Source organism: Lissotriton helveticus, chromosome 4_1, assembly GCF_964261635.1.
Source record: "Lissotriton helveticus chromosome 4_1, aLisHel1.1, whole genome shotgun sequence".
Taxonomy (NCBI): Eukaryota; Metazoa; Chordata; class Amphibia; order Caudata; family Salamandridae; genus Lissotriton; species Lissotriton helveticus.
In genome coordinates this window covers 1734467806-1734492774 of record NC_136063.1, presented here as the reverse complement: position 1 = coordinate 1734492774, position 24969 = coordinate 1734467806, and the positions used below count along the sequence as shown (strand labels likewise).

General features: G+C 45.2%; 1 protein-coding gene across 1 annotated transcript in view; it reads right to left on the bottom strand.

The window, feature by feature from the left end:
- BTK (Bruton tyrosine kinase) overlaps positions 1-24969 on the bottom strand; it is a 531602-nt gene that overhangs the window by 103035 nt on the left and 403598 nt on the right. The window contains exon 14 of the mRNA XM_078685905.1: positions 10780-10951. Within this exon, the coding sequence (XP_078542031.1) occupies positions 10780-10951 (172 nt within the window). The remainder of the gene's footprint in view (positions 1-10779; positions 10952-24969) is intronic.

Genomic DNA, 24969 nt, shown 5'->3' with positions numbered 1-24969 from the left:
CTGCACAGACTTGGAAGCCACCCCAATTTGCAGTGTGCCTGTCGCCCTAGCAAAAAACAACTAATCTACACAAAGAAACCCCAGAGGAGGAAAGGGTCCCTCTGTCCCCGCCGCCCCCAAGGATACACATAGAACGATCAAAGAAGTCAGTGAGCCGCAGCTGTCCTTGGTGGATAGTGTTCAGGACTCAGGCACCATTGTCATTCTTGGTCCATTAGGCCCCACTCAGCGCCACCAGTTTGGTCTCGGCCAGCACGACGAGCAGGCAGCGTGTCCAACCAATCACTCGCTTCTTCAGGCCGGACAAAAAAGAATGTCCGATCGTCATATTCCACACGCAGCCGGGCTGGGAACAACATTGCATATTTCAACTCCATGTCTCTGAGTCGCCGTTTCACCCCTTGAAATCCCATTCGTTGCTTCTGAACAGACTGAGAAAAGTCCGGATAAAAGTTCACCGCGGTATTCTCGAACTGTGTAGGACCACTTGTCCGTGCAGCCTGCAAGATGGCGTCTCGGTCCCTGAAGTTAAAGATTCTTGCGATGATCGGACGAGGGGGGAAACCCGGCTTTGCCTGTCCCCCCGTCACCCTGTGTGCGCGTTCAACCGCAAAGAATTTGCTCAGGCCCTTGGGTGCGAGATGATTGAGGATAAGGTCCTCGACACGAAGATCCGTGGAGAGTGAACTAGAGTTCTCCGGGACCCCAATAATACGCACGTTGTTGCGTCGTGCACGGCCCTCAAAATCCTCCAAGCGACGAGCAAAGAAGTCATTGGCAGTTCTCAGGTTGCGTACTTCTGTTTGCAAGTCGGACATATCCGTCGTGAGGCTGGATGTCTTTAGATCGAGAGACTTAACCTTCTCGTTTGTCTTAGCCAGATCTGTTCTAATTAGATTGACATCAATAGCCACCGTATCCAGTTTCAGGGCCAGGGCTTCATACTGTTGGCCGACCGAAGTCTTGATGCCAGCAATGGCGCCCATTACGTCCTGTAGCGTTAAGTCTGCCGACATAGCAGGATCGTCGATCGTCTCATCATCACGGATCTTAGGTGCGCCACCGGGGGATCCTTTAGGAAGTGTGTAGCGGTCCATGACATTCGTCTGGGCTGAGCCTCCTCGGAAGGTGGTCTTGACTTTCCGTTTGTCACCCTTGGGCTTGCCCGTCATGGCGAGCCTAGTGCCCCGAAGGGAAGCTTGAGACCTGGTCCAAATGGCTCCTTAGAGTTCACCCACAAGAACACCAAATGCAGAGACGAGTCAATATAAGTCCACAGCCGCGCTTTCGCTAGCCCCAAGCCCAATGAACTGGCATGGGAGCCAGTCGCAATCAGCACTCACCCCGATGAGGGGATACGCTAAGCAGGAGAAACGAAACCGAAAGTGGAGTGGGGCTGCGGGCTGAACCCCACTAGCCGTTGTTGTTGAATTACGGTCCAGGTATAGCCAAAACTCAAGGCCTAGGCGCCTCTATGGAGAAGGCCACAAAATACAGGATGGCTTAACTCGGGAACCCGAAGTCCGATTTCGTCTCTGAAAGCAGCGAGTACATCAGCCGGGCTGTGTCCTCAATGCTCTTCCTTCAAATCAGGATAATATCCAGGATATATGCGGGAGGCGGCGAGGGTCTCGGGAGCCCTGTGCTCACGTGGCCATCACGGATGCGCGCGAAGCTCCTTCCTCTATTTTATCAATTTTGTGCTGGTTATTACTTACTGACCTTGCTATGGTCTCCCCTGCTACCCTGTTTATACCTCGCAACCCGTGATTAATTTCTGGTATTCCCCTAGATACAGTGACTTCAGGGTGCGGTGATGTAGTTTGTTCCCTCAGTCAGTCATTCTCATCTAATGAGCCTCACACCTGGAATCTATTATGAGTCGGGATTGCAAGGTTGGCCCATGGATTATAAAGTGGGGTAGGATCATAAGCTGCGTTATAATGGTTAAAATGGGAAGCTCTATGATGGTCAGCAATCCGAGCTGTGGCATATTTTCCTGACTGACCCCTATAGAAATAGTCTAAAGGGAGCAGAGTTGTATTGTATTCCTGGTTAGACGGTACGGGTGCATTTAAAATGGAGTCTCTGGCCCAGTCGGGGGTCCTAAAATTTATGACTATACAGTCCCCATCTATCTCCTTTTTACTGGGTCCCAACCATCCTACTCTCTGTGTTGAGATGATCTGATTTGCCCCACGCATTGGAAACCCACAGTTTTGAGCTAGCCAATGCAGTGTTTTGTTCTTAAGGGTTTGTTGGTTTTCAAATTGAGTGTGCTTAAGCTTTGGTACGTTAGCAAGAATAGCTACGTACGCACTGCTTTCCGGTGGTAAATTTATCACAGAAGGTATTATGTTGTTGATGTTCCGGGCAGGTGCTGCCCTGTCCATACTGTTAGGTACTAACCTCCCTTTACCCCTTTGCCCTGCTGCAGATTTCTGCCCCATTGTTATATTGTGTGTAGTTATAGGTAATTTTGTCAGGGCAGTAATTGCGTTTGCCATGACCGGAAGACTGGCTACTCTCGTTTCGCTCCCGGTCAAGATGTTATTAGGTTTACCCTTTGGTGCATTAGTTGTGGGTTGCTTGATCTGTGTACTAAGTTGTTCTAGCAGATCTAAATTGACTATTCCCAGCTTTACTAAATTCTCTACCTTATCCGTTAAGGTCCTCAGTCTTTCTGCCAGTGGTGAAGTGTGGGATTTTACCATGTGCTCTAGCTGTAATATGAGGTCCTCCATACTAATAGGGAGTGGGACTTGTTGAGCAGTGCCATGGTTTTCATTTAATTGTAAATTTCTACTCTGCTGCAATGTGTTTCCCCTCCCCCCTTGTGTCAGGGTAGTTTGAATTAGTCTCTTCTTTTTTCTTCTATATATACTCCCATGTCTGTTTACTGTTACCAATTTCCTACCGGGTGCTAATTTATATTTGGACCGTCCAGATTCATGATCACTCACACTATGTGATGGGCTCGTGTTGACTATCTCATCTGTTAAGTTGATATCATTATTATCACATTTATCTAACTCCACTCTAATGTTTGACACATCAATCACTGTAAGGGAGGAGATCTCATTAGGCTGTAAATTGGGTGTTACTGACAGCCTACTTTACCGGGCAGCAAACACGGTGGGTGGTGACTGTTGTAATACAGCATCATAATTCTGACCACTACCCGGTAAGTCCGCATAAGAGTGCAATAAAACTGAGTCCTCTGACATAGCTGTTATTGTAGATGTATTTGCAGGTGCATTAGCTCCCTGCGTGGGGTGAGTTATCAAACACATACTCGGTGGTAATGAGAGGCGTCTTTCGGTGTTTTCTATAGCAGTGACAACAACCCCGATAGTTTGTTGTAACATTTTGTCAATAGCAGTTAAGCTTGGAATTGGGGTTGTTGCCTGGGCTAATTTCCTTGACGTGGATCGGGTAGACATTGGTGTCTTTTTGACCATGATTCCACTTGGTACCTTAGTGGGGTCTGTATTGGGCAGCAATTGAGTCACACACAGTTAAGCAGGAATGTTATAATGCTTTACCTTGGACCATATCTTGCAGGCGAAACCAAGGGACATGGCCCAGACCAGACTCCTCAGGCCTCTGAGGACCGAAGGGGGCCCGCCCTTTGCCCGGGCTTCGCCCCGGGCACTCCCGCGCGCTCCCGCAACGCGGATGAGGAGCTTGATTTATGACGCCTCCGGGCGCCTGTGGTGACGTGGGGACGCTCAGCCCCCTGGGAGTGGTAGTCCTCCTCTCAGCGGCCACTTTGGTGGAAATGCGGCGGCGGGAGGACTACGGGTCAGCAAGGGCAAGTCGGGCAAGCGGCAACAAGGAGGATGGCGGTCACGGGCTCCCAACAGCCGGACAACAAAGACACCCGCTCCACCGATGAGGAGCTTGATTTATGGCGCCTCCGGGCGCGTGTGGTGACGTGGCGATGCTCAGCCCCCTGGGAGTGGTAGTCCTCCTCTCAGCGGCTGCTTTGGTGGAAATGCGGCGGCGGGAGGACTACGGGTCAGCAAGGGCAGGTCGGGCAAGCGGCAACAAGGAGGATGGCGGTCACGGGCTCCCAACAGCCGGACAACAAAGACACCCGCTCCACCGAAGAGGAGCTTGATTTATGGCGCCTCCGGGCGTTTGTGGTGACGTGGCGACGCTCAGCCCCCTGGGAGTGGTAGTCCTCGTCTCAGCGGCCGCTTTGGTGAAAATGCGGCGGCGGGAGGACTACAGGTCAGCAAGGGCAGGTCGGGCAAGCGGCAACAAGGAGGATGGCGGTCACGGGCTCCCAACAGCCGGACAACAAAGACACCCGCTCCACCGATGAGGAGCTTAATTTATGGCACCTACGGCGCGTGTGGTGACGTGGCGACGCTCAGCCCCCTGGGAGTGGTAGTCCTCCTCTCAGCGGCCGCTTTGGTGGAAATGCGGCGGCGGGAGGACTACGGGTCAGCAAGGGCAGGTCGGGCAAGCGGCAACAAGGAGGATGGCGGTCACGGGCTCCCAACAGCCGGGCAACATAGACACCCGCTCCACCGATGAGGAGCTTGATTTATGGCGCCTCTGGGCGCGTGTGGTGACGTGGCGACGCTCAGCCCCCTGGGAGTGGTAGTCCTCCTCTCAGCGGCCGCTTTGGTGGATATGCGGCGGCGGGAGGACTACGGGTCAGCAAGGGCAGGTCGGGCAAGCAGCAACAAGGAGGATGGCGGTCACGGGCTCCCAACAGCCGGATAACAAAGACACCCGCTCCACCGATGAGGAGCTTGATTTTTGGCGCCTCCGGGCGCGTGTGGTGACGTGGTGACGTGGCGACGCTCAGCCCCCTGGGAGTGGTAGTCCTCCTCTCAGGGGCCGCTTTGGTGGAAATGCGGCGGCCGGAGGACTACGGGTCAGCAAGGGCAGGTCGGGGAAGCGGCAACAAGGAGGATGGCGGTCACGGGCTCCCAACAGCCGGACAACAAAGACACCCGCTCCACCAATGAGGAGCTTGATTTATGGCGCCTCCGGGCGCGTGTGGTGATGTGGCGACGCTCAGCCCCCTGGGAGTGGTAGTCCTCCTCTCAGCGGCCGCTTGGGTGGAAATGCGGCGGCGGGAGGACTACGGGTCAGCAAGGGCAGGTCGGGCAAGCGGCAACAAGGAGGATGGCGGTCACGGGCTCCCAACAGCCGGACAACAAAGACACCCGCTCCACCGATGAGGAGATTGGTGGAAATGCGGCGGGAGGACTACGCGTTAGCAAGGGCAGGTCGGGCAAGCGGCAACAAGGAGGATGGCGGTCACGGGCTCCCAACAGCCGGACAACAAAGAGAAAGAGAAAGGAGGAGGAAGTCAATTGCCACACACGGTTAGAATGTAGATGTTCCACAAAATAAACAACCCCTTCTTGGTTCCATTTAAAACACATACATTTTGATTATATTATTAGACATAAATAACCAGCTCTAGAACTTTGTATTCATCGAAGGCAATGTGCTATGTGTTCAGAGCTCTTAGTCTCGCCCACAGACAAATCAATGGAAACCATAAGACTTAACGTATGAACATATAAACTGTTGTACTCTAAAGGAGAATGACATACAACATTTAGGCTGATTCATTGTTGTTCCAGTTACGTACAGCTAAAATAAAATGTACTAGTAGACTCATTCATACAGGAGCAAAGGGGCCTCCAAAATAAATAATTTAAAAAACAACAAGACTCGAGAGAGGAGATGTACTCTAATAATAAAATAAAAGCATGGGTTGAAGGTGATCAGTAAATGAGGGGCACAGCACCATAGATGCTGGACAAAGATACAATACTGTCTCGTTTCCAGGTCGAGGCCTGAGTCCCTGGAGTGTGTACCTGTGAAGATGCAGACAGCTGGCAGAAAACAGTGCAGGAGAGTCACTGGCGTAGTGCATGTGGCGGCGGCCTTCGTGTGGGGAATATTAATAGAACTTGGTAGCCGCCATCCTGACAATACAGTTAATAGATCTCCTGTGACTGATGCAATGAACCTTTGGTCACTCCTCGTTGAAGATGCTGATCCAAGTCTGGTTTATAATTAAATGCCAAATTCTATACATGGCAAGAAATGATAATGTGACCTAGCTGAAACGTTTGGCAAGCCCTGTGGATTTTAACATCTACATCCTCTACTGATTAATGTCACCGGGTTGTTGGAGTACGGCATAGGTATTTAAATTGATTGTTGCAGGATGCCCGTAGGGCGACAGTCATCGCTATATAAGTATCGAATCAATCAATCATCAATCAAAACTGGTAACTCCCTAGGATGGTAATAGTTCTGCCTCTCGTACCTTGTTAAATTGAGAGGTGACTCTAGGATAAAAAATTGCATTGTTGCCTTTCACCATTAAGTCTGTCCTTATATGTCCTCCTGGTGATGCTCTTTAAAGGTTGTCTATTTATGGTTACAACTCCCAAATCTCTAACAGACTGACTGCTGCTCATTTAGTTGATCCTTATATAATTTTTCTGAGCCTGCTTTATTTGCGTGTACAGATGAACAAAATATTCTTACATTGGAACATCACCAAATTAGAACCCTATCAGCATCCTATAATAGAACTTATCAGCAGGCTGCTTTCTACCTGTTTTTGAAGGCATTCCCTCTCAGTTTTAAGAGCAGGCTAGGACTTTGGGGATCATTTTAGCGTACAACTGCTCTCTCCCCCCTAAATAACTGAAACTGTAAAGCGAGGCCACCACTATTTGCATTCGCTCTTCATAGTTATACTATGATCAATAACGTTTTACCATTCTGCATGTACTCTATTCACGATGCAGTGGGCTGTTTCTGGGTCACGTGACATGGTGTCATTTTTTGACACCAGGATACAATTCGGAAGCATCCTTTTTGATTCCAGCTTGGCTCAAAACAAAGGCCTGATTTAAAGGATCATCCGCCCTTTTTTGTTTAAGTATCATCCTGGCTGGGTGCTATCTCGAACCTAACACCTACACATTAATGCAATGGAAGGTAGCAAACCCCACACAGCTTATTATGTCACAAGTACATTAGAGAAACTATGCCTTGGAGGCAGGTTTTTCACTATGTAAGAGATGTGCATGAACTGTAAGTATGACAGATGTATCCGTGTGAATGAGTAATTACATAATTAATGATTTGAATGGCAGCTTTTTTCAATTTAATTCTTTTACAGGTCTACTTATCCCAGTGTAGAGTTTCAGAGTGATTTCCATTACACACACACATGCACGCATGCTTGCACGCACACACACTCTCTCTCTCTCTCTAAATCATAAAAGTGTGTAAATCAATGTACAGGAAATGTTATAAAAGAAAGTGAGATCAATAAAGTGTAGGAATCACACATACTTCATACTTGTAGATATTATATGTTAAGAGTTTATGGTCAAGGGACACACAAAGACTGGATATAAAACGTAACCCAGTGATTGGAGTTTTCTGCACTAACCCATCCAGAGTAAGGCCTTGCTGTGTCATGGACAAAACAAAACTTCAACACTTCGAACAAGGAGGCATTCGAACATGCGGACAGATAATGGATCAAGGTGTTTTTCAGCTCACCGTGCCACAAACTTGTCCCAAAGGCAGGCGTGTACAGTTTTTGTTGATGTACGCCTGGCTGCCAAGATGACGTCACAGACCTCAGATGGGAGGTAAAATACTCTCAACTGTCACAGCTGAATCTCCTTGCATGAAGGTGGAGCATGTACAATTTCAGGTGCTAGAACCTCCCTGTTGCTGCAACTGGAACTCATCCTGAAAGGACAGCCTGGTCAGAGGCCAGATGCTCAGGAAATCTAGATACCAGACTCCCCTTGCCCAATCCGGAACCACCAGGATGACTTGGGCCTGGTTGGTTCTGAATCTTTTTCAGAACTCGGGGAAGGAGAGGGATTGGCTGGAAGGCATTTAGGAGTTTCTGAGTGACAGCAACATTGGAAACTCCAGAGCGCAGAAGTGCTGACATTGTGCATTTTCTGCAGTGGTGAATACATCTAGCCAAGGTTCTCCCCAGTCCTGAAAGATACCTTGAGCCTTCTCCGGTTGCAGATGCCATTCATAGTCCATGAGCCATTGACGGCTGAGTTTGTCCGCCCTGGCATTTCGCGATCCAACCAGGTGCTGCACAACCAGGAAAATGTCCTGACTTTCCAGCCATGTCTAGAGGCTCAGAGCTTCCTTGCACAGGCGCTGCGACCCCAGTCTGCCCTGATTGTTGCAGTATCAGATGTTGGTAGTGCTGACTGTGAATACCTGGATCAGCTTTCCTTTGATGGAAGGTAGGAAAACTGTCTTTGGCAAGTGAATTGCACTCAGCGCCAGAAGGTTGATATGAAGCTGAGTCTCTGCCAGAGACCAGAGGCCTCTGATCCACACCTCTCCCAGATGGCCACCCCAGCCCAGAAGCAATGAATTGGTCAACTCTGTTAGCTCTGGGTCGGGAAGGGAGGGGGGTCTGCCACTGACCCAATCATGGTCCGTTAACCACCACTGCAGCATTTTTGCAGCCTCCTTCGAAGTTTGAACAAGATCGGAAAGTTTCCCCTAGTGCATTGTCATTAGGATTTCAGATCCCACCAAAGACACCACTTATTCCATTAGGCGTACTTCACCAGCAGGATTCAGGAGGCCATCAGCCCCAGTAGCCTCAGAGTCAGTCTCATTGAAATTCAGGTTTGAGTTTTAAACATCATGATCATAGCCCGAATGTCCTGGACTCACCAATCTAGAGGGTAGGCGTGGAATTGCACCATGTCCAGAATGAAAAGGAGCATGTGAGAAGGAGTCAGATGTGACATCAGCATGGTGGTAGGGAACCCCTAGTGAATGCAGAAGGTCTGCCATAATCTGGAAGTGGGACACAACTGTGTGGGGCGAGCCCGCTTTCAGAAGTCAGTCATCAAGGTAGGGGAAGATTGAGACCCCCGACCTCCGCAGAAGAGCAGCATCCACCACCATCACCTTTGTGAACTTCCATGGGGCACTGGTGAGACCAAAAAGGAGCACAGTGAGCTGAAAATGCTCCTGGCCCACAGTGAACTGTAGGTAGAGCTGATTTACCTGTTTTGCTGCAGTCTTCATTAAAGAAATACAGAGATATCCACCCATGTGGGCTTCATCATTGGGGCAACTCTTTTTTGTGGTACTGTGAGCGGTGAGCCTAGCCGAGATGAGAGCCCCGCCGGTGTGACGGACCCTGGCGATGTCGAATCAGCTGTCGCTGTTTTGGAACAAGGTGCTGTGATGGAGGCTATGTACGGCAGCATTCCAGTGTTCATTTGGCAGCAGCAACCTACTGGGGTGATTTTATGAACTATATGTACAAGCGGGCACGACAACTCACAGGAGTAATACTAACTCTCAAGAGTTACATTGAGCCAACACTATGAGTACCATGAGCCTGCGGGAGCAGCCACGCCCACTGGGGCAGGTACTAAATCAAGGATGGGCTCATTGACTGTTGTTTTCCATTGCTGTTGAAGTTAGCTTGAGACGAAGGGCAGGCGCCCAGAATGCTTCGGCGAATAGACTTTGGCCGCTGGCTGTGTACCTGTTTTGCTGCAGTCTTCTTTAAATAAATACAGAGATATCCACCCGTTTGGGCTTCATCATTGGGGCAAGTCTTTTTTGTGATTTATATATGTATATCAAACAAACCCTTTCAGGCATAGTGCAGTGTAAATTATGCAAAATAGAAGGAGAGAACTCTGGGTAGTTCCCACGTGTAGGTGGATATATACATATACATAAATAAAAGAATAGTGGTCCTTTCGGCTCTGTCACCTTGTTATCCTAGTGCCTGGCGACCAGTATTACTGCTTCAATATCACTACTATATTCTCTAATAACACATAGTTCCATTTAGTGAACCCCAGTTGTGCCTAAGGGTGTATGTGTGAGTGCAAATTTACACATTTGTTTCTGTGCATCTCTCAGTGAGTTTGTTATTTAAATCATCTTGTCTCGTTGGTGGCAGCTGACTTAGGTCAATGCTTAAGGCCTACTGGGTGGGTATAGTTAAATTCTGCACAACAGTCCACTGTTAAAAGTATTGTGTCTGACATGTAGATGGGGCAAATGACGATGAGGTGAAAAACTGAAAAATGGAAGGCTGTCGATGTACCATTAACTCTGACGTCAGCCAAGACTTTTTGTTTGTGATAAAATATGTGTTCTATAAACACTTCAGTACTGGGCTTTTAGCCAGCCCTTCTCATCTATAGGTCTTTACATTTTCATTCACATTTTGCTTTCACCCACCACAGCATAGAGCATGGGAAACAGGGCCAGCCCACTTCATGCATTGGCTGAACTGACTGTGAGTGAAAGTTTTCTCCTCTTGCACAATATGTATATCCCCAAAGTAATTAGTCGTTTTGGATGCCAGGGCTTGCTGGTTCAATATGTGCTTTTACAAGAAATACATTTAGATATATATTTTGGTTTCCAGAAAATGATTGGTTTCATACAATGCATGCCTTCATACATAAAACAAATGAAATACTTATTCGCAAAGCCAAAAGGTCAACAGCTTAAGCCAGACCCATTCGCTTTGCCAGTGCTTATTTTTTAACTGTGGTAGGGTTTGCAGTGTAGCATTTTAGAAGGGCATTGCCCCTCGCTGGCAGCTACAGTCAGGTTTTTGTTCTACTTAGGCATAGTTAGGATAATGTGCAGAGCCTTTTGTTTTGGATTGAAAATCCTCTGTCTCCATTTAAGCCAATTCTATGTAATTCGACACAACGGTGGTACTCTATGCTTTGGCCCTTTACTTACATCATGACTTTTGCTTCATCGATGAACTCATCCTCTGACATCGACCCCTCTCTTATCATCTTGATAGCCACGTCATATTGGCCTCTCCATTTCCCATGCTGCACAACTCCAAACTGACCATTTCCCAGCACCTTCAAGAAGGTGATGTCCTTGTGGTCGATTTCCCATGATCCTGTAGCGAAAAAGCACATTTTTAGAACACACTAGTGCTTGACATGTGGTTATGTGCTCCAGCTTTCAGTGTCAACACTTCATTAGGGGCTAAGCTCTTGTTCACATATGTATTCTCCATGGAACCTTTCACTTGACTCTAGGCCCCAAATTGGTTTCTGCCACCTCAACAATACACTTTACATTTGTCATATCAGTATTTCCAAGCGAGCAAACAGTACGTCTGGTGCTTTCCAGGAGGTGCTTGGTAAGTCGAACCCTAGTTCAGATGCATTCAGTTTGGAGCTTTCAAAGCCTTCAAAGACCCTGGCCAACTCGACTCAAGACTCAAAGGCGAATGTAAAGACAGCGGGTCAGTAGAAACTATGGGGCCTATTATGATTGCGGTTTCCCCGCATCCTCCGGGCCGGCGGAAGCCACCGCCGGCCCGAAGGATGCGGGAAAACCGCTGCGGAGCCTTCCAAGACCCCACGCCGGATTAGGATGGCTGGGGGGTCAGGAAGACCGTCCGCCGCTTTTCCGCCGCGGTCGCCTCCTAATTGCACTGGAGGGAACGCCGCAGCCCCTGCGTACGTTCCCTCCACCTCCGGGGTCGCGGACGGACGCAGGTCCGTCTACGATCCTAATCGGTCCCAAAGTGTGGCAAAAGAAAATGGGTGCACGATGCTAGGATCTTATATTAATCTATGCCTTGGAATTGGGAGGAAATTACTTGGGTGCCTTTATAATATAGTTAGTACAGATATTGTAAAATGTCATGACTTCAAAATATGAATGGGAGAGAGAATTAGTGGGGAAACAGAGGCCGTGTAAATGAACTCAAGGAAGGAAGGGTGAGATAGAAAGCACAGCCAGAGGAGACTAGTGTGATAAAAAGCTAAAAAAAAAAAGACTACAGGTCCAACTGAGAGATTCTTATTAACTTGTTTGAATAACCTTTTTTCTCACTTTGATGCAAATGTTTAATTCTTTTATTAGTGATGGCCACCAAATAGAGTATCTAATACTATGAATGTACTAATAGACAAACACTGTGGCCCTGATTACGATAGTGGGCAGTCGGACCGCCAGACAAGCAGGCAGCAGTACAACCACCCAATTGCAATGGGATTGCCGTGCATGTGGTCAGAAAGGGCACTTTAATACTGCGACTTGCGCTGCGGTCCAGGAAAAGGGCTGCAGCACAAGCCACAGTGCTAAAGGGCATTTTCTGCAAATCCATGCACCACGTGGTGCCTGGATGTGTTTGGGGCCCCTAAAGTCCATTTCCGACAGCCTTATCATTGCAGTCAGGCTGCTATGAAAAGGCTGTCAGAAAGGGACATCGTAATCCCTAAAGTGGTTCCTCCGCAGGCACTGCCGCTATGCAAGGTATACAATTCTGACACCGCCCTGACGGGATCGTAGATCCTGTCGGAGGTCAAGGCTTTCCCCCCCCACCTCTGTGGTCCAACTGCCTCCGTTGTAATGCGACGGTTGAACCAATGGCCTGTCTGGTGGGTAAATCTCCCAACTTCGTAATTGGGCCCTGAAATCATTTTTTTCCAGAATGCTTACTCCTGTGACAAAAATGCTGTGACTCAGTTGTAAGATGCCCACTGAGCCATGACATCCCTATGCAGTTATTTGGAGTTACCTGTATGTGACTTTCTATTACTTCTTCATTAGTGTCCTAGTCAATATGGGGACGATTCACAGAACTAATCGGAGACAAAATCCTAAACTTACTACTTTTGGTATTCACAGAAGGCATTTGGTAGTAGTAAAGTTATAATTTTGGCTTAAGTTTGAAGACAGACTTAAGACAGACTTAAGACAAACTTAAGATAAACTTAGGACAGTCTTAAGACAGACTTAAGACAAAATCCTAACTTTACTACTACTAAATGCCTTCTGTGAATACCAAAAGTAGTAAATTTAGGATTTTGTCTCAGATTACTTCTGTGAATCAGGTCCTATAACAGTGAAAGCTAGTGATTCTGCCTTTGATTACATGCTCTAACTTTCACTTATATGTTTTCATATTATCAATGAATGGATATGCAAAATGAGTATGATTGAAAAACAATGATTCATTGTGTACCACATATAAATCTTGTGAACTACCGGCAGTCTACAGAATGATGGCAGTCAGAGATCGTCATGCCCTTAAAGCTACATGATTTTTCTACCACTGTTATGGTCCTGGTATGAGTCTATTTTCAAAGTCTTGTTTTGCTGTCTTGGGGATTTTGTCAGTAGAGCATTACGGAGCAGGATAGAGATAGCCTTGACACATAACTGTATTTGCATTTGTGTTTATCCCACATTCCTATTGTAAGATGCCAAGTGCACTACGGCACAGGTAACGCTCTACACAGCATAAGAGTGCTTGGCGTAACAATCAGAGCTGCTGACTTTGCAACAGGGGAACAATATTCTGTGATTCTATGCAAATCACCCAGGGACAAATTACGAGTTTGGCAGTCCGTGGACCACCAAACCTAGGGTTGTGCAGCAGTGGCGGTGTGCACCTGCCGTATTATGACTTTGGCGGTTGGACCACCAGTGGACCACAGAAACCACCAGGGTTCCATGATCCCTTGGCTGTGGCATAGCAGTTGGAGGCTGCAATATGCTGGTGCTGCCGCTGTGGCACTGCCAAGCATATTACTAGTTTCCTCACTGTCACAGTTTTCATGGTGGTAAGCTCGCCATGAAAAGTGTAACAGTGAGGAATGGCTCAGAGCCTGCCATGAAAAGTGTGGCACTGAGAAAACTAAGGGGTCCCTACATGGTCCCCTGGTGAGTCAGGGCCGGCGGATGCATACAGGGGGGCTCATGCTGTCCCCCCTGTCTGCATGCACCCAATGTTCATGTACAGCATTGACTTCACACTCCATTCCGCACAGGAATGTGCTTTGGTGCTCTCACTGCATTGACTTTCTAACAAGCATGCTGTGGGACCGCCAAAGCCCTGCTCACCAGACCCCAAATGAACTCATAATCTGGTGGGCAGTGTGTGGACGAGTTTGGCAGTGTGGGAATGGGGTGCTGGTATGGAGCTCTGCTCCCACAGCGCCAAACTCATAATCAGTACCTTAATCTTCACCTGCCTTCAAGAAATGAATGTGTCCTTGTGTGATGTAACTAGTGCTCATGTGCAGCGCTCCAGTACCTTCGGGTCAGGTTCACGCTATATAAAACTGCACACATTTTTTTTAAATAACTTGTTTGGGAGGATATTGCATTCACAGTGTGTCCTATGTGGGGAGTGTTTTGGTGTCATGTGTTTGTGACTAGAGCGGGTCTCTTATACCAACTTTGACAGTTGTGCATTAAGTGTGATTGTGGGATACTGCCTAACCATCAATCTACAGAGGTGAACATTCTGTATAGTTTTGGCAGGGACTTGAGAAAAAGAGGACAGAGATCTGCTTTGATGATCTGCATTACAGACCATCACTGTCACATCTGTTCTACCAGAATCCAAAGGATTTCACACCTAGTTTTGTAGGAGGCACGATGGGAATCTGCAGGGATGGACTATAACAAGGATGTCCAAGATGACAGTCGGTTGTATGCTAGTCATAGTTCATAATGTTTTCCATGACCAGTCATAGTGTCTGTGGCAGATCTTTTTGTGCATTGTAAGCATGCCCTCTCATTAATGTGTGGATTGTTTTAGTGTTGATAGTAGTTGCCTGAGGTACATGTGTGTCCTATGGCTTTTCGGGTTGCAGATTCCCCTGGTATTATTATTTCTGTGGGTTCTGTCTGATATCATTGTTTCTTCAGGTCCAATTTGGAGTAGGAGATATGTTTCAGTTTGCTCTGGTTAGCAGCTGTTTATGAAGGAATTTTTATTAGGGGCACCCAGAGACGTTTCAGCTAGTCCAAGGCCTGCACTGATTACAGTGAGCTGTTGTGGTGCCCCAATTTTGGTAGTAAGGTTTTTCCCAGAACTGGCCATGTTTTTGTGTCTTTCCTGAATCACTCTTGAGTGGAGTATTTTATTCTGACTTAAAAGTTGTTTTGTTATGTGCAGTTAAGATGCTAGGTTGGTTTTTTATCCTTATTTTGGGAAGAACCAGATCTTTACTTTCCTTTCTGAACTTCATATTGCCTTGTATACTTTCTTTAGCTGACAAGAAGGGTTCACTGACATAATATTGAAACCATAAATATTGTTTCACAGAAATATCATGTCAAAACTATTGATCACAAAAATATTGTTTTCCGATACATATAAAGTAAGTACAAAAATATAAAAAAATATATTGTTTTACACTAATATTGAAAAAATATATCAACAAATATCATTGTTTAATATATATAGTTAAAAATATTAAATCTTAAACAATTTGACATATAACAGTAATATAATGTAAATTAAACATGTTTAAATAAAATCGAATAATATATATAAACATATACTTATTTACACATATAATGTAAAACTATTATTAAAAATATTAATTTTAATTTATATTATTATGTATTCATTTGTTTTAAATGTACTAATACATGCCGCTCGTAGCTGTCCTTCGTGATTACGTTCCTTGAAGCTGTTTGTTTGTTCTGCATCTCGGACCCAGCATTGACTCCAAGGAATAATTGCCGCTTGCACATAGGGGCCGGGACTGCGAGACCCAGGGTTCACAGCGCTAGTCCAACGCAGCGCACCTGGAGTCTCTTCCCGCCCCCTGCTCCTCCCTGCATCTTGGGTATTTACAGCTCGAGGCCCCCGCTCCGCGGGAGCCGCTCGTAGCTGTCCTTCGTGATTACATTCCTGGAAGCTGTTTGTTTGTTCTGCATCTCGGACCCAGCATTGACTCCAAGGAATAATTGCCGCTTGCACACAGGGGCTGGGACTGCGAGACCCAGGGTTCACAGCGCTAGTCAATGCAGCGCACCTGGAGTCTCTTCCCGCCCCCTGCTCCTCCCTGCATCTTGGGTATTTACAGCCCGCGGCCCCCGCTCCGCGGGAGCCGCTCGTAGCTGTCCTTCGTGATTACGTTCCTGGAAGCTGTTTGTTTGTTCTGCATCTCGGACCCAGCATTGACTCCAAGGAATAATTGCCGCTTGCACACAGGGGCCGGGACTGCGAGACCCAGGGTTCACAGCGCTAGTCCAATGCAGCGCACCTGGAGTCTCTTCCCGCCCCCTGCTCCTCCCTGCATCTTGGGTATTTACAGCTCGCGGCCCCCGCTCCGCGGGAGCCGCTCGTAGCTGTCCTTTGTGATTACGTTCCTGGAAGCTGTTTGTTTGTTCTGCATCTCGGACCCAGCATTGACTCCAAGGAATAATTGCCGCTTGCACACAGGGGCCGGGACTGCGAGACCCAGGGTTCACAGCGCTAGTCCAACGCAGCGCACCTGTAGTCTCTTCCCGCCCCCCGCTACTCCCTGCATCTTGGGTATTTACAGCTCGCGGCCCCCGCTCCGCGCGAGCCGCTCGTAACTGTCCTTTGTGATTACGTTCCTGGAAGCTGTTTGTTTGTTCTGCATCTCGGACCCAGCATTGACTCCAAGGAATAATTGCCGCTTGCACACAGGGGCCGGGACTGCGAGACCCAGGGTTCACAGCGCTAGTCCAACGCAGCGCACCTGGAGTCTCTTCCCGCCCCCTGCTCCTCCAATTTAGCTACGCCCTCAATCGCAGAGCGGGACGCGAGCGGGACGCCGGACGAAGCCCGGACAAAGGGCGGACAGTCTTAGACAGTCCGAGACAGAACGTGACTGGACTGGGCACGACATACTGCCCGTGACGCCTTCTAGAAACTCTCGCTAAAGTAAGACACTCTGTGTTTGGTTATTGCCACACCGAGGAACTACATCTGTTTACACCATTCTACATTGTACATCACTATTGTATGAGAAAGAAATTGTGCTACAACTAACATCATATAGTATGCCAAAAAAGATTCCTGCCGCTGTGTCTAACACCATGGATAATTATTTGGTGCATGTAGTAACCAAAATGAATAGTGAAAGAAGGCAGTCACTAGGACTAAGCCAATCCCCCATTCTTCACTCCCTGAGCCCACCACCAAATTCCCCATGCGTTGATATACCATCCCAGGTCGTAGGAAATGAAGTTCCAGACACTGAGCTACATGATAGTGAGATCTATAATCACAGTGTACTTCTAGAGATTGACCCAGAAATTGATCTAGAAAATGACCCCGAGCTACAGGTTAATGTTACAGCTGAGGATTCCTCTATACAGGTGGATTCACAGGTAGACACAATGGTAGAGGAACCTCCCATTTTTGTGCCCGCCACTCGGGCGGTCAGAACATGCAGAAAAGCTCAGTCAAATCGAGGAGGGTCACGCCCAGGGAGAAAAAGGGCTGTATCACCAGTGAAAACAAGGGATAAAAATAGGGGGCATGGGGAAGATAGCGACAAACAAATCATGAACGATGAGTTATTTAATAGGATAGCGGACATGATTGACTGTAAGCTCAAGGCCATCATTAAACCGTTGGTGGCCAAATTCGATAAACTTACCACCGAAGTCAAGAAAATGGGTGGGGCACAGAAAAAGATAGCGGAGGAGGTGGCAAATACAATAACCTTGGTCACTAATTTAGCCAATACAAACAAAGAGCATACTGTGAATGGGACAGAGGGAGGTGAAAATGTGGTACTGATTATCCCTCCTGAACATACACCAACAATAGAACAAAACCAGCCAGAGACAAGAAATGATCCTATACTAAGACCACCTGTAACGACTACACTACGTATAGAAAAAGAATCATTACAATTTATAGAAGAAGCTTCACCCTTAGTGCTGGTATTAGCAAATGTACCCCCTCTGACTCCTGGCCAATCAGAATCTCCAACATCTCTGACAAGCAAGGCCCTGCATTGGCTGTCCAGTAATATGCAGATGGCTCCCTGGGGGAAACAACAGTTAGCAGGAGAGGTCAAGTCGGCCAGAAGGGTACCCTGGATAGGGCATAGCCAAAAAAGTGTAAAGGAGACTGTATAGTACTAAACTCTCCAACTCGGGTGTACTCCCTAATGTCCTGTCAAACATACCCACCCCCAACGTAGGAGCGGTACCATTGTCCCAATTACCTTAGAATTTTTTGGTGGGAAACAGCGAAGCATGACTTATCCCAAGACATTCCCTAATTTTACACGGCCAGAGTGGAACGTAACTACAAATGGATGGGGTATAGGTGCTCCCGTAAACGATTGGGGGAATAGTTTAGAGAGGCGTGAAGGCCCAAATCATTTATATCAACACAAGTATCATTATCCAACCCATTTAAATAACCAGTACAGTATCCCTATCTCAAATAGGTTTGATGCCCTTTATGGACAGGGAGGACTGGAAAGGGTAGATTGACGACCTAGAGCACTATCTTTGCTTGATCACACCGATCATATAGGCTTAGGAAATGAGGATAATATAAACGTGTTGTATGGATCTATTCCCGCTGAAAACTGCGAATTAAACACTCCCACAGCTCAAGAAATGGGACCCATAACTGAGGTGGCGGCACCCTTAACCTGGACAAATCGACCCACTACCTTATCAAACACGTATAACCCCGCTCCCATACAAATAGATCAGACACATTATACCATGGAAGAGCAGGTATATGGATGGGTGCACAGACATAATATCGACTCCAAAATATCGTTTGGACAGAATATCGAGTTTTAAATATCGTTTGGAGAAAATATCGACAGGACAGAATATCGACAGCCAAAATATCGTTTTTAAGGTAAGTGAAGTAATATCGACTGTAAATAATATAGAAAGTAAAAAATATCGTTTTTTATATAATATGTAATTATTTATAGTGTTTTTATGTTATAATATGTGTAAAAAGTGTCTTTTTATGTTATAATTATTTAAACTAATGATTTTTTTTAAATTATTGTGTAATTTTATTCTGTAGCGGGTTGTGGGTTTATAGGGGAATAGGGTGGGAAGTAATTTAATTATAATTAATTAAATATGTAAATTTATTAATTGGTAGTAATAATTAATTAATTGGTAATTAAATAATATATGTTAATTATTTAAAATTTAATTGGTAATTAATTTAATTTAATTTATTAATTGCTAATTATGTAAATTAAAATAATGTATTTCCTGTAGCGGGTTGTGGGTTTATAGGGGAATAGGGTGGGAAGTAATTTAATTATTATTTATTAAATATGTAAATGTATTCATTGGTAGTAATATTTAATTAATTGGTAATTAAATAATATTTGTTAATTAATTAAAATGTAATTGGTAATTAATTTAATTTAATTGATTAATTGCTAATTATGTTAAATTAAAGGGGTATTTTTAGGGTTCAGGGTCAGTTTTTAGTTTTTGGGTAAAGGGGTATTTTTAGGGTTCAGGGTCAGTTTTTAGTTTTTGGGTAAAGGGGTATTTTTTTAGGGTTCAGGGTCAGTTTTTAGTTTTTGGGTAAAGGGGTATTTTTAGGGTTCAAGGTCAGTTTTTAGTTTTTGGGTAAAGGGGTATTTTTAGGGTTCAGGGTCAGTTTTTAGTTTTTAGGTAAAGGGGTATTTTTAGGGTTCAGGTTCAGTTTTTAGTTTTTGGGTAAAGGGGTGTTTTTAGGGTTCAGGGTCAGTTTTTAGTTTTTGGGTAAAGGGGTATTTTTAGGGTTCAGGGTCAGTTTTTAGTTTTTGGGTAAAGGGGTATTTTTAGGGTTCAGGGTCAGTTTTTAGTTTTTGGGTAAAGGGGTATTTTTAGGGTTCAGGGTCAGTTTTTAGTTTTTGGGTAAAGGGGTATTTTTAGGGTTCAGGGTCAGTTTTGGGTTTTTGGGTAAAGGGTTTTTTTAGGGTTCAGGGTCAGTTTTGGGGTACAGGGGTACAGGGGTACAGTGTAAAAATAAAGTAAAATTAAATTTACATTAATTTAATTTAATGAAATGAAATGAAATTAAATTATATTTAAATAATTTTAAATAATTTAAATTAAAAAAAATTATTATATACTTACCAATACTTACGTTGTAATGGTAGTGCGTTGTAAAAGTTGCGTTGTAACGTCATATATCCACTGTTGCACTCTTTGCAGTGGGAATAGTAACTTTTACTCTTTTGTATTTGTACGTTAATAATATTGGCTATTATTTAATTAAATGTTGTTACTATATATATATATGTTTTAAGAAATATGATTACAAAAATATTATTTTTTTACTTTCATTAATTATTTAATTATTAAAAGTTATTTTAAGTATTGTTAATTATATTTTAGTAATTAATTTTTTATATTAATGTAATTAAACATTGTTTTTATTAAAGTCGATATTTTTTACAACTATATTTTTGTTAACGATATTTTGTACTCGATATTTTTGTACTTACCTGTTTGTACATACAAACTCGATATTTTGGTTGTAGATATTTTTTCCTCGATATTTTGGGTAGTCGATATTTTGGTAGTCGATATTATTTCAGTGATCCATATGGATGTACAGAGCTATTGTATGCTACCCCATTTGAAAAGGTTAACATAGACACTGATACTAATATTCTGTGCCCACTAACTCTCTGTAGCGCAAGCTTAGTATCCTGGAATACCGCAGGGCTGGTTGATAAAGTTTGTGACACAACTTGGCTGTCCTTTGTCAAACAATATGCAGTGATATGCCTTCAAGAAACATGTTTGGTGGAAACAAATGTTCATATTGAGGGGTACCAAAGTTTCTTTATTCCAGCTGAACCATCAAATAGTGGAAGAGCAAAGGGGGGCCTGGCAATTTATGTTAATTTGGCTCTTACATGTCATAAAGTTTTGCGCCATTCTGGAAATAGAAACATCCAGGTTTTAGAGCTAAAGAGGGGTAAAACTACTTTTGCCCTGATTAACTTTTATAATGCAGTGAATCAGAATGGAGACTGTAATATATTGCCCCTGGGTGATCTTTTGAGAGACAATGCGGGGAACCTGCCGCGCCAAATGCTGATCGCAGGTGATTTTAATACTCATCCGTGTGGAAACCCAGGAGAGACTGCTATTGACCAACTGGGATGTAACAGCGTGAAAGGCTTTAAGCATGGGCGTAAAATCCGTTCCGCTCGCGGATTTTGCGGATTTTCGGCAAATTCGCAATCCGCGAACTTGCCGAAAATTCGTAAAATCCGTGCGAAGCGGATTTTTTGCTTGGTCGCACTTGCCAACTAGAATACTATACAATTTCGCGGGAGTAAACACTTGCGAACACGTAGATGCGGTGGGCAGCGACAATCTCGCAATTGCGAGATTGCAAAATTTGCAATTTCGCACAAGAAATCCACCAGCAGGCAGCATAAACCTTGAAAACTATGATTTTTATCAGAATAACTCCTCAGGTTCACATTTGCCTGCACTTTTTCTTTGCAAGGAGTCCATTTTGGGGGTGGGGTGGGAGGAAGGAAGTGCCCCACAGTCTCCAACTTCCTGTTCCTGTCCAGCAGACTCCTCCCAGTGCTTTCTTCGTGTGCTGGTCACTTTGATTTGGATCTTGATCTGGAAGGGTTACTTTTTGTGGATGCTGCTGGATATTTGGATTTTTGCAAAACTGAAAGCACTCAGCAGGTGCAAAAGTTCAACCTTATCATTAGTAACCTTTCCCTGTAGTGCTTCCTGAGAGGCCCCATCAGAGTTCATTTGCCTACTTGCAACTATTCTATGACCCTGCTCTGACCCTCACAGCAGGCTCAGAGAATAGCTACAAGTATACAACAAAGGTCCTGTTAAAAAAATTACACTGCAACAGAAAGCAATTACAGACAAAACTGAAAGCACTCAGCAGGTGCAAAAGTTCAATCTTATCATTAGTAACCATTCCCTGTAGTGCTTCCTGAGGGGCCCCTTCAGAGTTCAGTTGCCTACTTGCAACTATTCTATGACCCTGCTCTGACCCTCACAGCAGGCTCAGAGAATAGCTACAAGTAGGCCACAAAGGTCCTGTGAAAAAAAATTGCACTGCAACAGAAAGCAAATTACAGATAAGGAAGCAGGTGCCAGCCAGACTGGAAGTTTAAATTCAGTGACACATTAATCAACCCCAAATTAATTCATGTCAGTTGAAGCAGGGCAGGTGTGCTTGCTTTTTTTCACCCCCATAATCTACAGTGATAAACCAACCAGAGGGTGGCAGTGATGTACCAGAGGGTGGCATGGGTGTACCAGAGGGTGGCAGTGGTGAAACAGAGGGTGCTGTGAACCTGTAATGATGAACCAGACGTAGAAACAACATAGTCGCGGCCGTTGCGAGCCGACAAGTAAGTTCGCAATTGCGAACTGGTACACAACCCTCGCGAACTGGCAGAAACCCTTGCGAACACAAAAAAAAAAATCCGCAAATTCACGAGAGTTTGCGGATTTTGCGGATTGCGAATCCGTAAATACGCAAGTTCGCGGATTGCCAATTTGCAAAATCCGCCCATGCTTAAAAGGCTTCCACTTTGATCACTTGCGGCGTGGAATACAACTAAACACGCTAATGAATGAAAATAACTTAATCACAGCCATGACTACGGTGGCGGGACAAACTCTTTTCCCCGTTCCTACGTACAAGGGCCATACAAATGGATCCTACATAGATCACATTCTATTGTCTGCCGACTTTGCCAACACTGTCCTGGACTTCTCCATCCAACTGAACATTTATAGTGATCATAACCCCATTTGCATTAAAATGGGTGGGGGAATCTTTGAACAGCGAAAGCCACGTGTAGATCGTGGATCTATAAAGTGCATAAATGGAAAGCGTCGCTTAAAATGGACTACGGTGAATTGTGTAGATTTGTATACCTCTATTAATAATCTGTGTAGCTCCGAACTCTCTTTATGTATGTCATCAGTATCATCATCACAACAAATCTTGACAGCTTTTGAGGGTGTTGCATCAACAGTAGGGTCACTGTTAATGGTGCCAGTCAAAGGGAACGCTAGTAGTAACCCAAAATGGTTCGACAATTCCTGCGCTAAGGCCAGCCGAGATCTTAAGATGGCTTTGAAATCTAAACCCAGAGACTCGGCTCACATCAAGGCCTTGCGTGTCAGGTATAAAAAGTCCCTTGCTACTTGAAAGAAAGAGGTAAAGAAAAGTGTATGGGAGACCCTTTTAGACCCCAAAACTCTGAGAAATAGCGCCAAGTTTTGGGAAATTATAAATAAACCTCTGTTTAATCACTCAAATAATTCTATCCTTGGCACAAACATCCCAGAGGAAGAGTGGGTTAATCATTTTAGCTCAATTTTTAAAAGTAATGAGTCTCAAGCAGAATATTGTTTGGTTACTTCCAAGGAGAATTTATTGCTCTTTTCAATAAGTGAGGTTGAAAAAGGAATTGAAGGGCTAACAAGCAATAAGGCCCCAGGGCCGGATGGCCTCCCTCCGGACCTTTTTAAATCTTGCATATCACTATGGGCACCTGTTCTCACTGCTGTACTTAATGCAGCTGTGGTTTCTGGTTGCCCAAAGTCGTGGGGGGTGTCTACCATCGTACCCGTGTATAAGAAAGGAGACCGTACTAGCCCCCTCTGCTATAGACCAATATCTTTAATCAATTCTGTGGTCAAAGTAGTGGGGGGAGTAATTTTAAACAGGCTAGTTGAATGGGCAGACAAAAACAAAGTAATATCCCCAATTCAATATGGCTTCAGGCCCGGTCACTCCACAATCACCCAGTGTTTGAATTTGTACCTGATTATAGGGAAATACACCATGGCCCGTCAAGGTACAATTCACATGGCGTTCATGGACCTATCGTCGGCTTTCGACTGTGTAAGCCGAGGAAGGCTCTGGGAAGCCATGGCGAAAATGGGTGTAGAGCAGAATTTAATTAATTTGTTAGCAGATATGCACTCTGACACGAGAGCAAATCTCCGGTACACACAAGATCTAAAAGTGACAAGAGATTTTGGAGTGTACCGGGGTGTCAGGCAAGGGTGCATTTTAGCCCCGTTCCTGTTCAACCTATACATAAATGATTTAGAAGAGCATCTTTTAAGTACAGGAGTAGATTACCCTTATGTCGGACGGAAGGGATTGCTGGTTCTGCTTTATGCGGACGACGCAGTCCTTTTATCCAGGACTGCAAAAGGCCTTCAAACATTGCTAAATTCCTTCTTTGTTTTCATGAAGTCTCGAGACCGGAGCATAAACAACTCCAAATCTTTCGTAATGAAGGTTGGCCAAGGTAATAAAAAGCCAAATTGCCTAAATGTCAACGGGGAAACAATCCCAGTAACAAAAACATTCTCTTATCTCGGAGTCCTGTTCGACCACCAACTGAACTGGGGACCCGCGGTACAGAAGAAAAAGGGAGAGGTAACCCGGGCAAATGCAGCAATACTCGATTTTGCAAGAAAAATGGGAAATAGCCCAGTGGCTGCATTGCTTCAACTTTACCAGGCCAAGAGTGTTGCTACTGCATGTTATGGCAGTGAGTAGTGGGGATATGCCTCAGTAGGAGCCCTGGAGGTAGTACAAAATAACTTCTTAAAACAGATATTGAGGGTTCCTAGGGGAACAGCCAATTTCTCTGTGCACGAAGAGCTGGGTATGTCATATCTATGTGACAAGGTAGCAGCAAACCCTCTACTGTGCTGGTTAAATTGCTGGTTAAACAGTGACGTACCTCTTACTCAGCTCATATTGAGGGAAGCACTAACATGGGAAAATAGGCTTAAGGTTCCATGGATAAACTACTTAAGCAGTTGCTTTAATAAATTAGGGCGCCCCAAACTCTTTTTAACTCCAGAATCTATTACGAAACTGGATGCTATTACTGTGAAGAAGGATTTTATTTCTTCTAGGTATTTAGCTAGGGAGGATGGTGAATTAAAGAAAGGAAGTGTACGGAAACATTTGCTATTAAAAACATCTTTGCTCATGGAACCGTACTTGTCATGGCCCATGTCAAGTTATGATCGGTTCTTGCTGACAAGGTTCCGTCTGGATTTATTTCACTTACTACTGTCCGTGCCTAAGGGGACCCATCGCAGTCAAGTGTTGCCGGCGTGCGGCTGCGACGAAAAGTCTCCGCAAGACCTGGCACA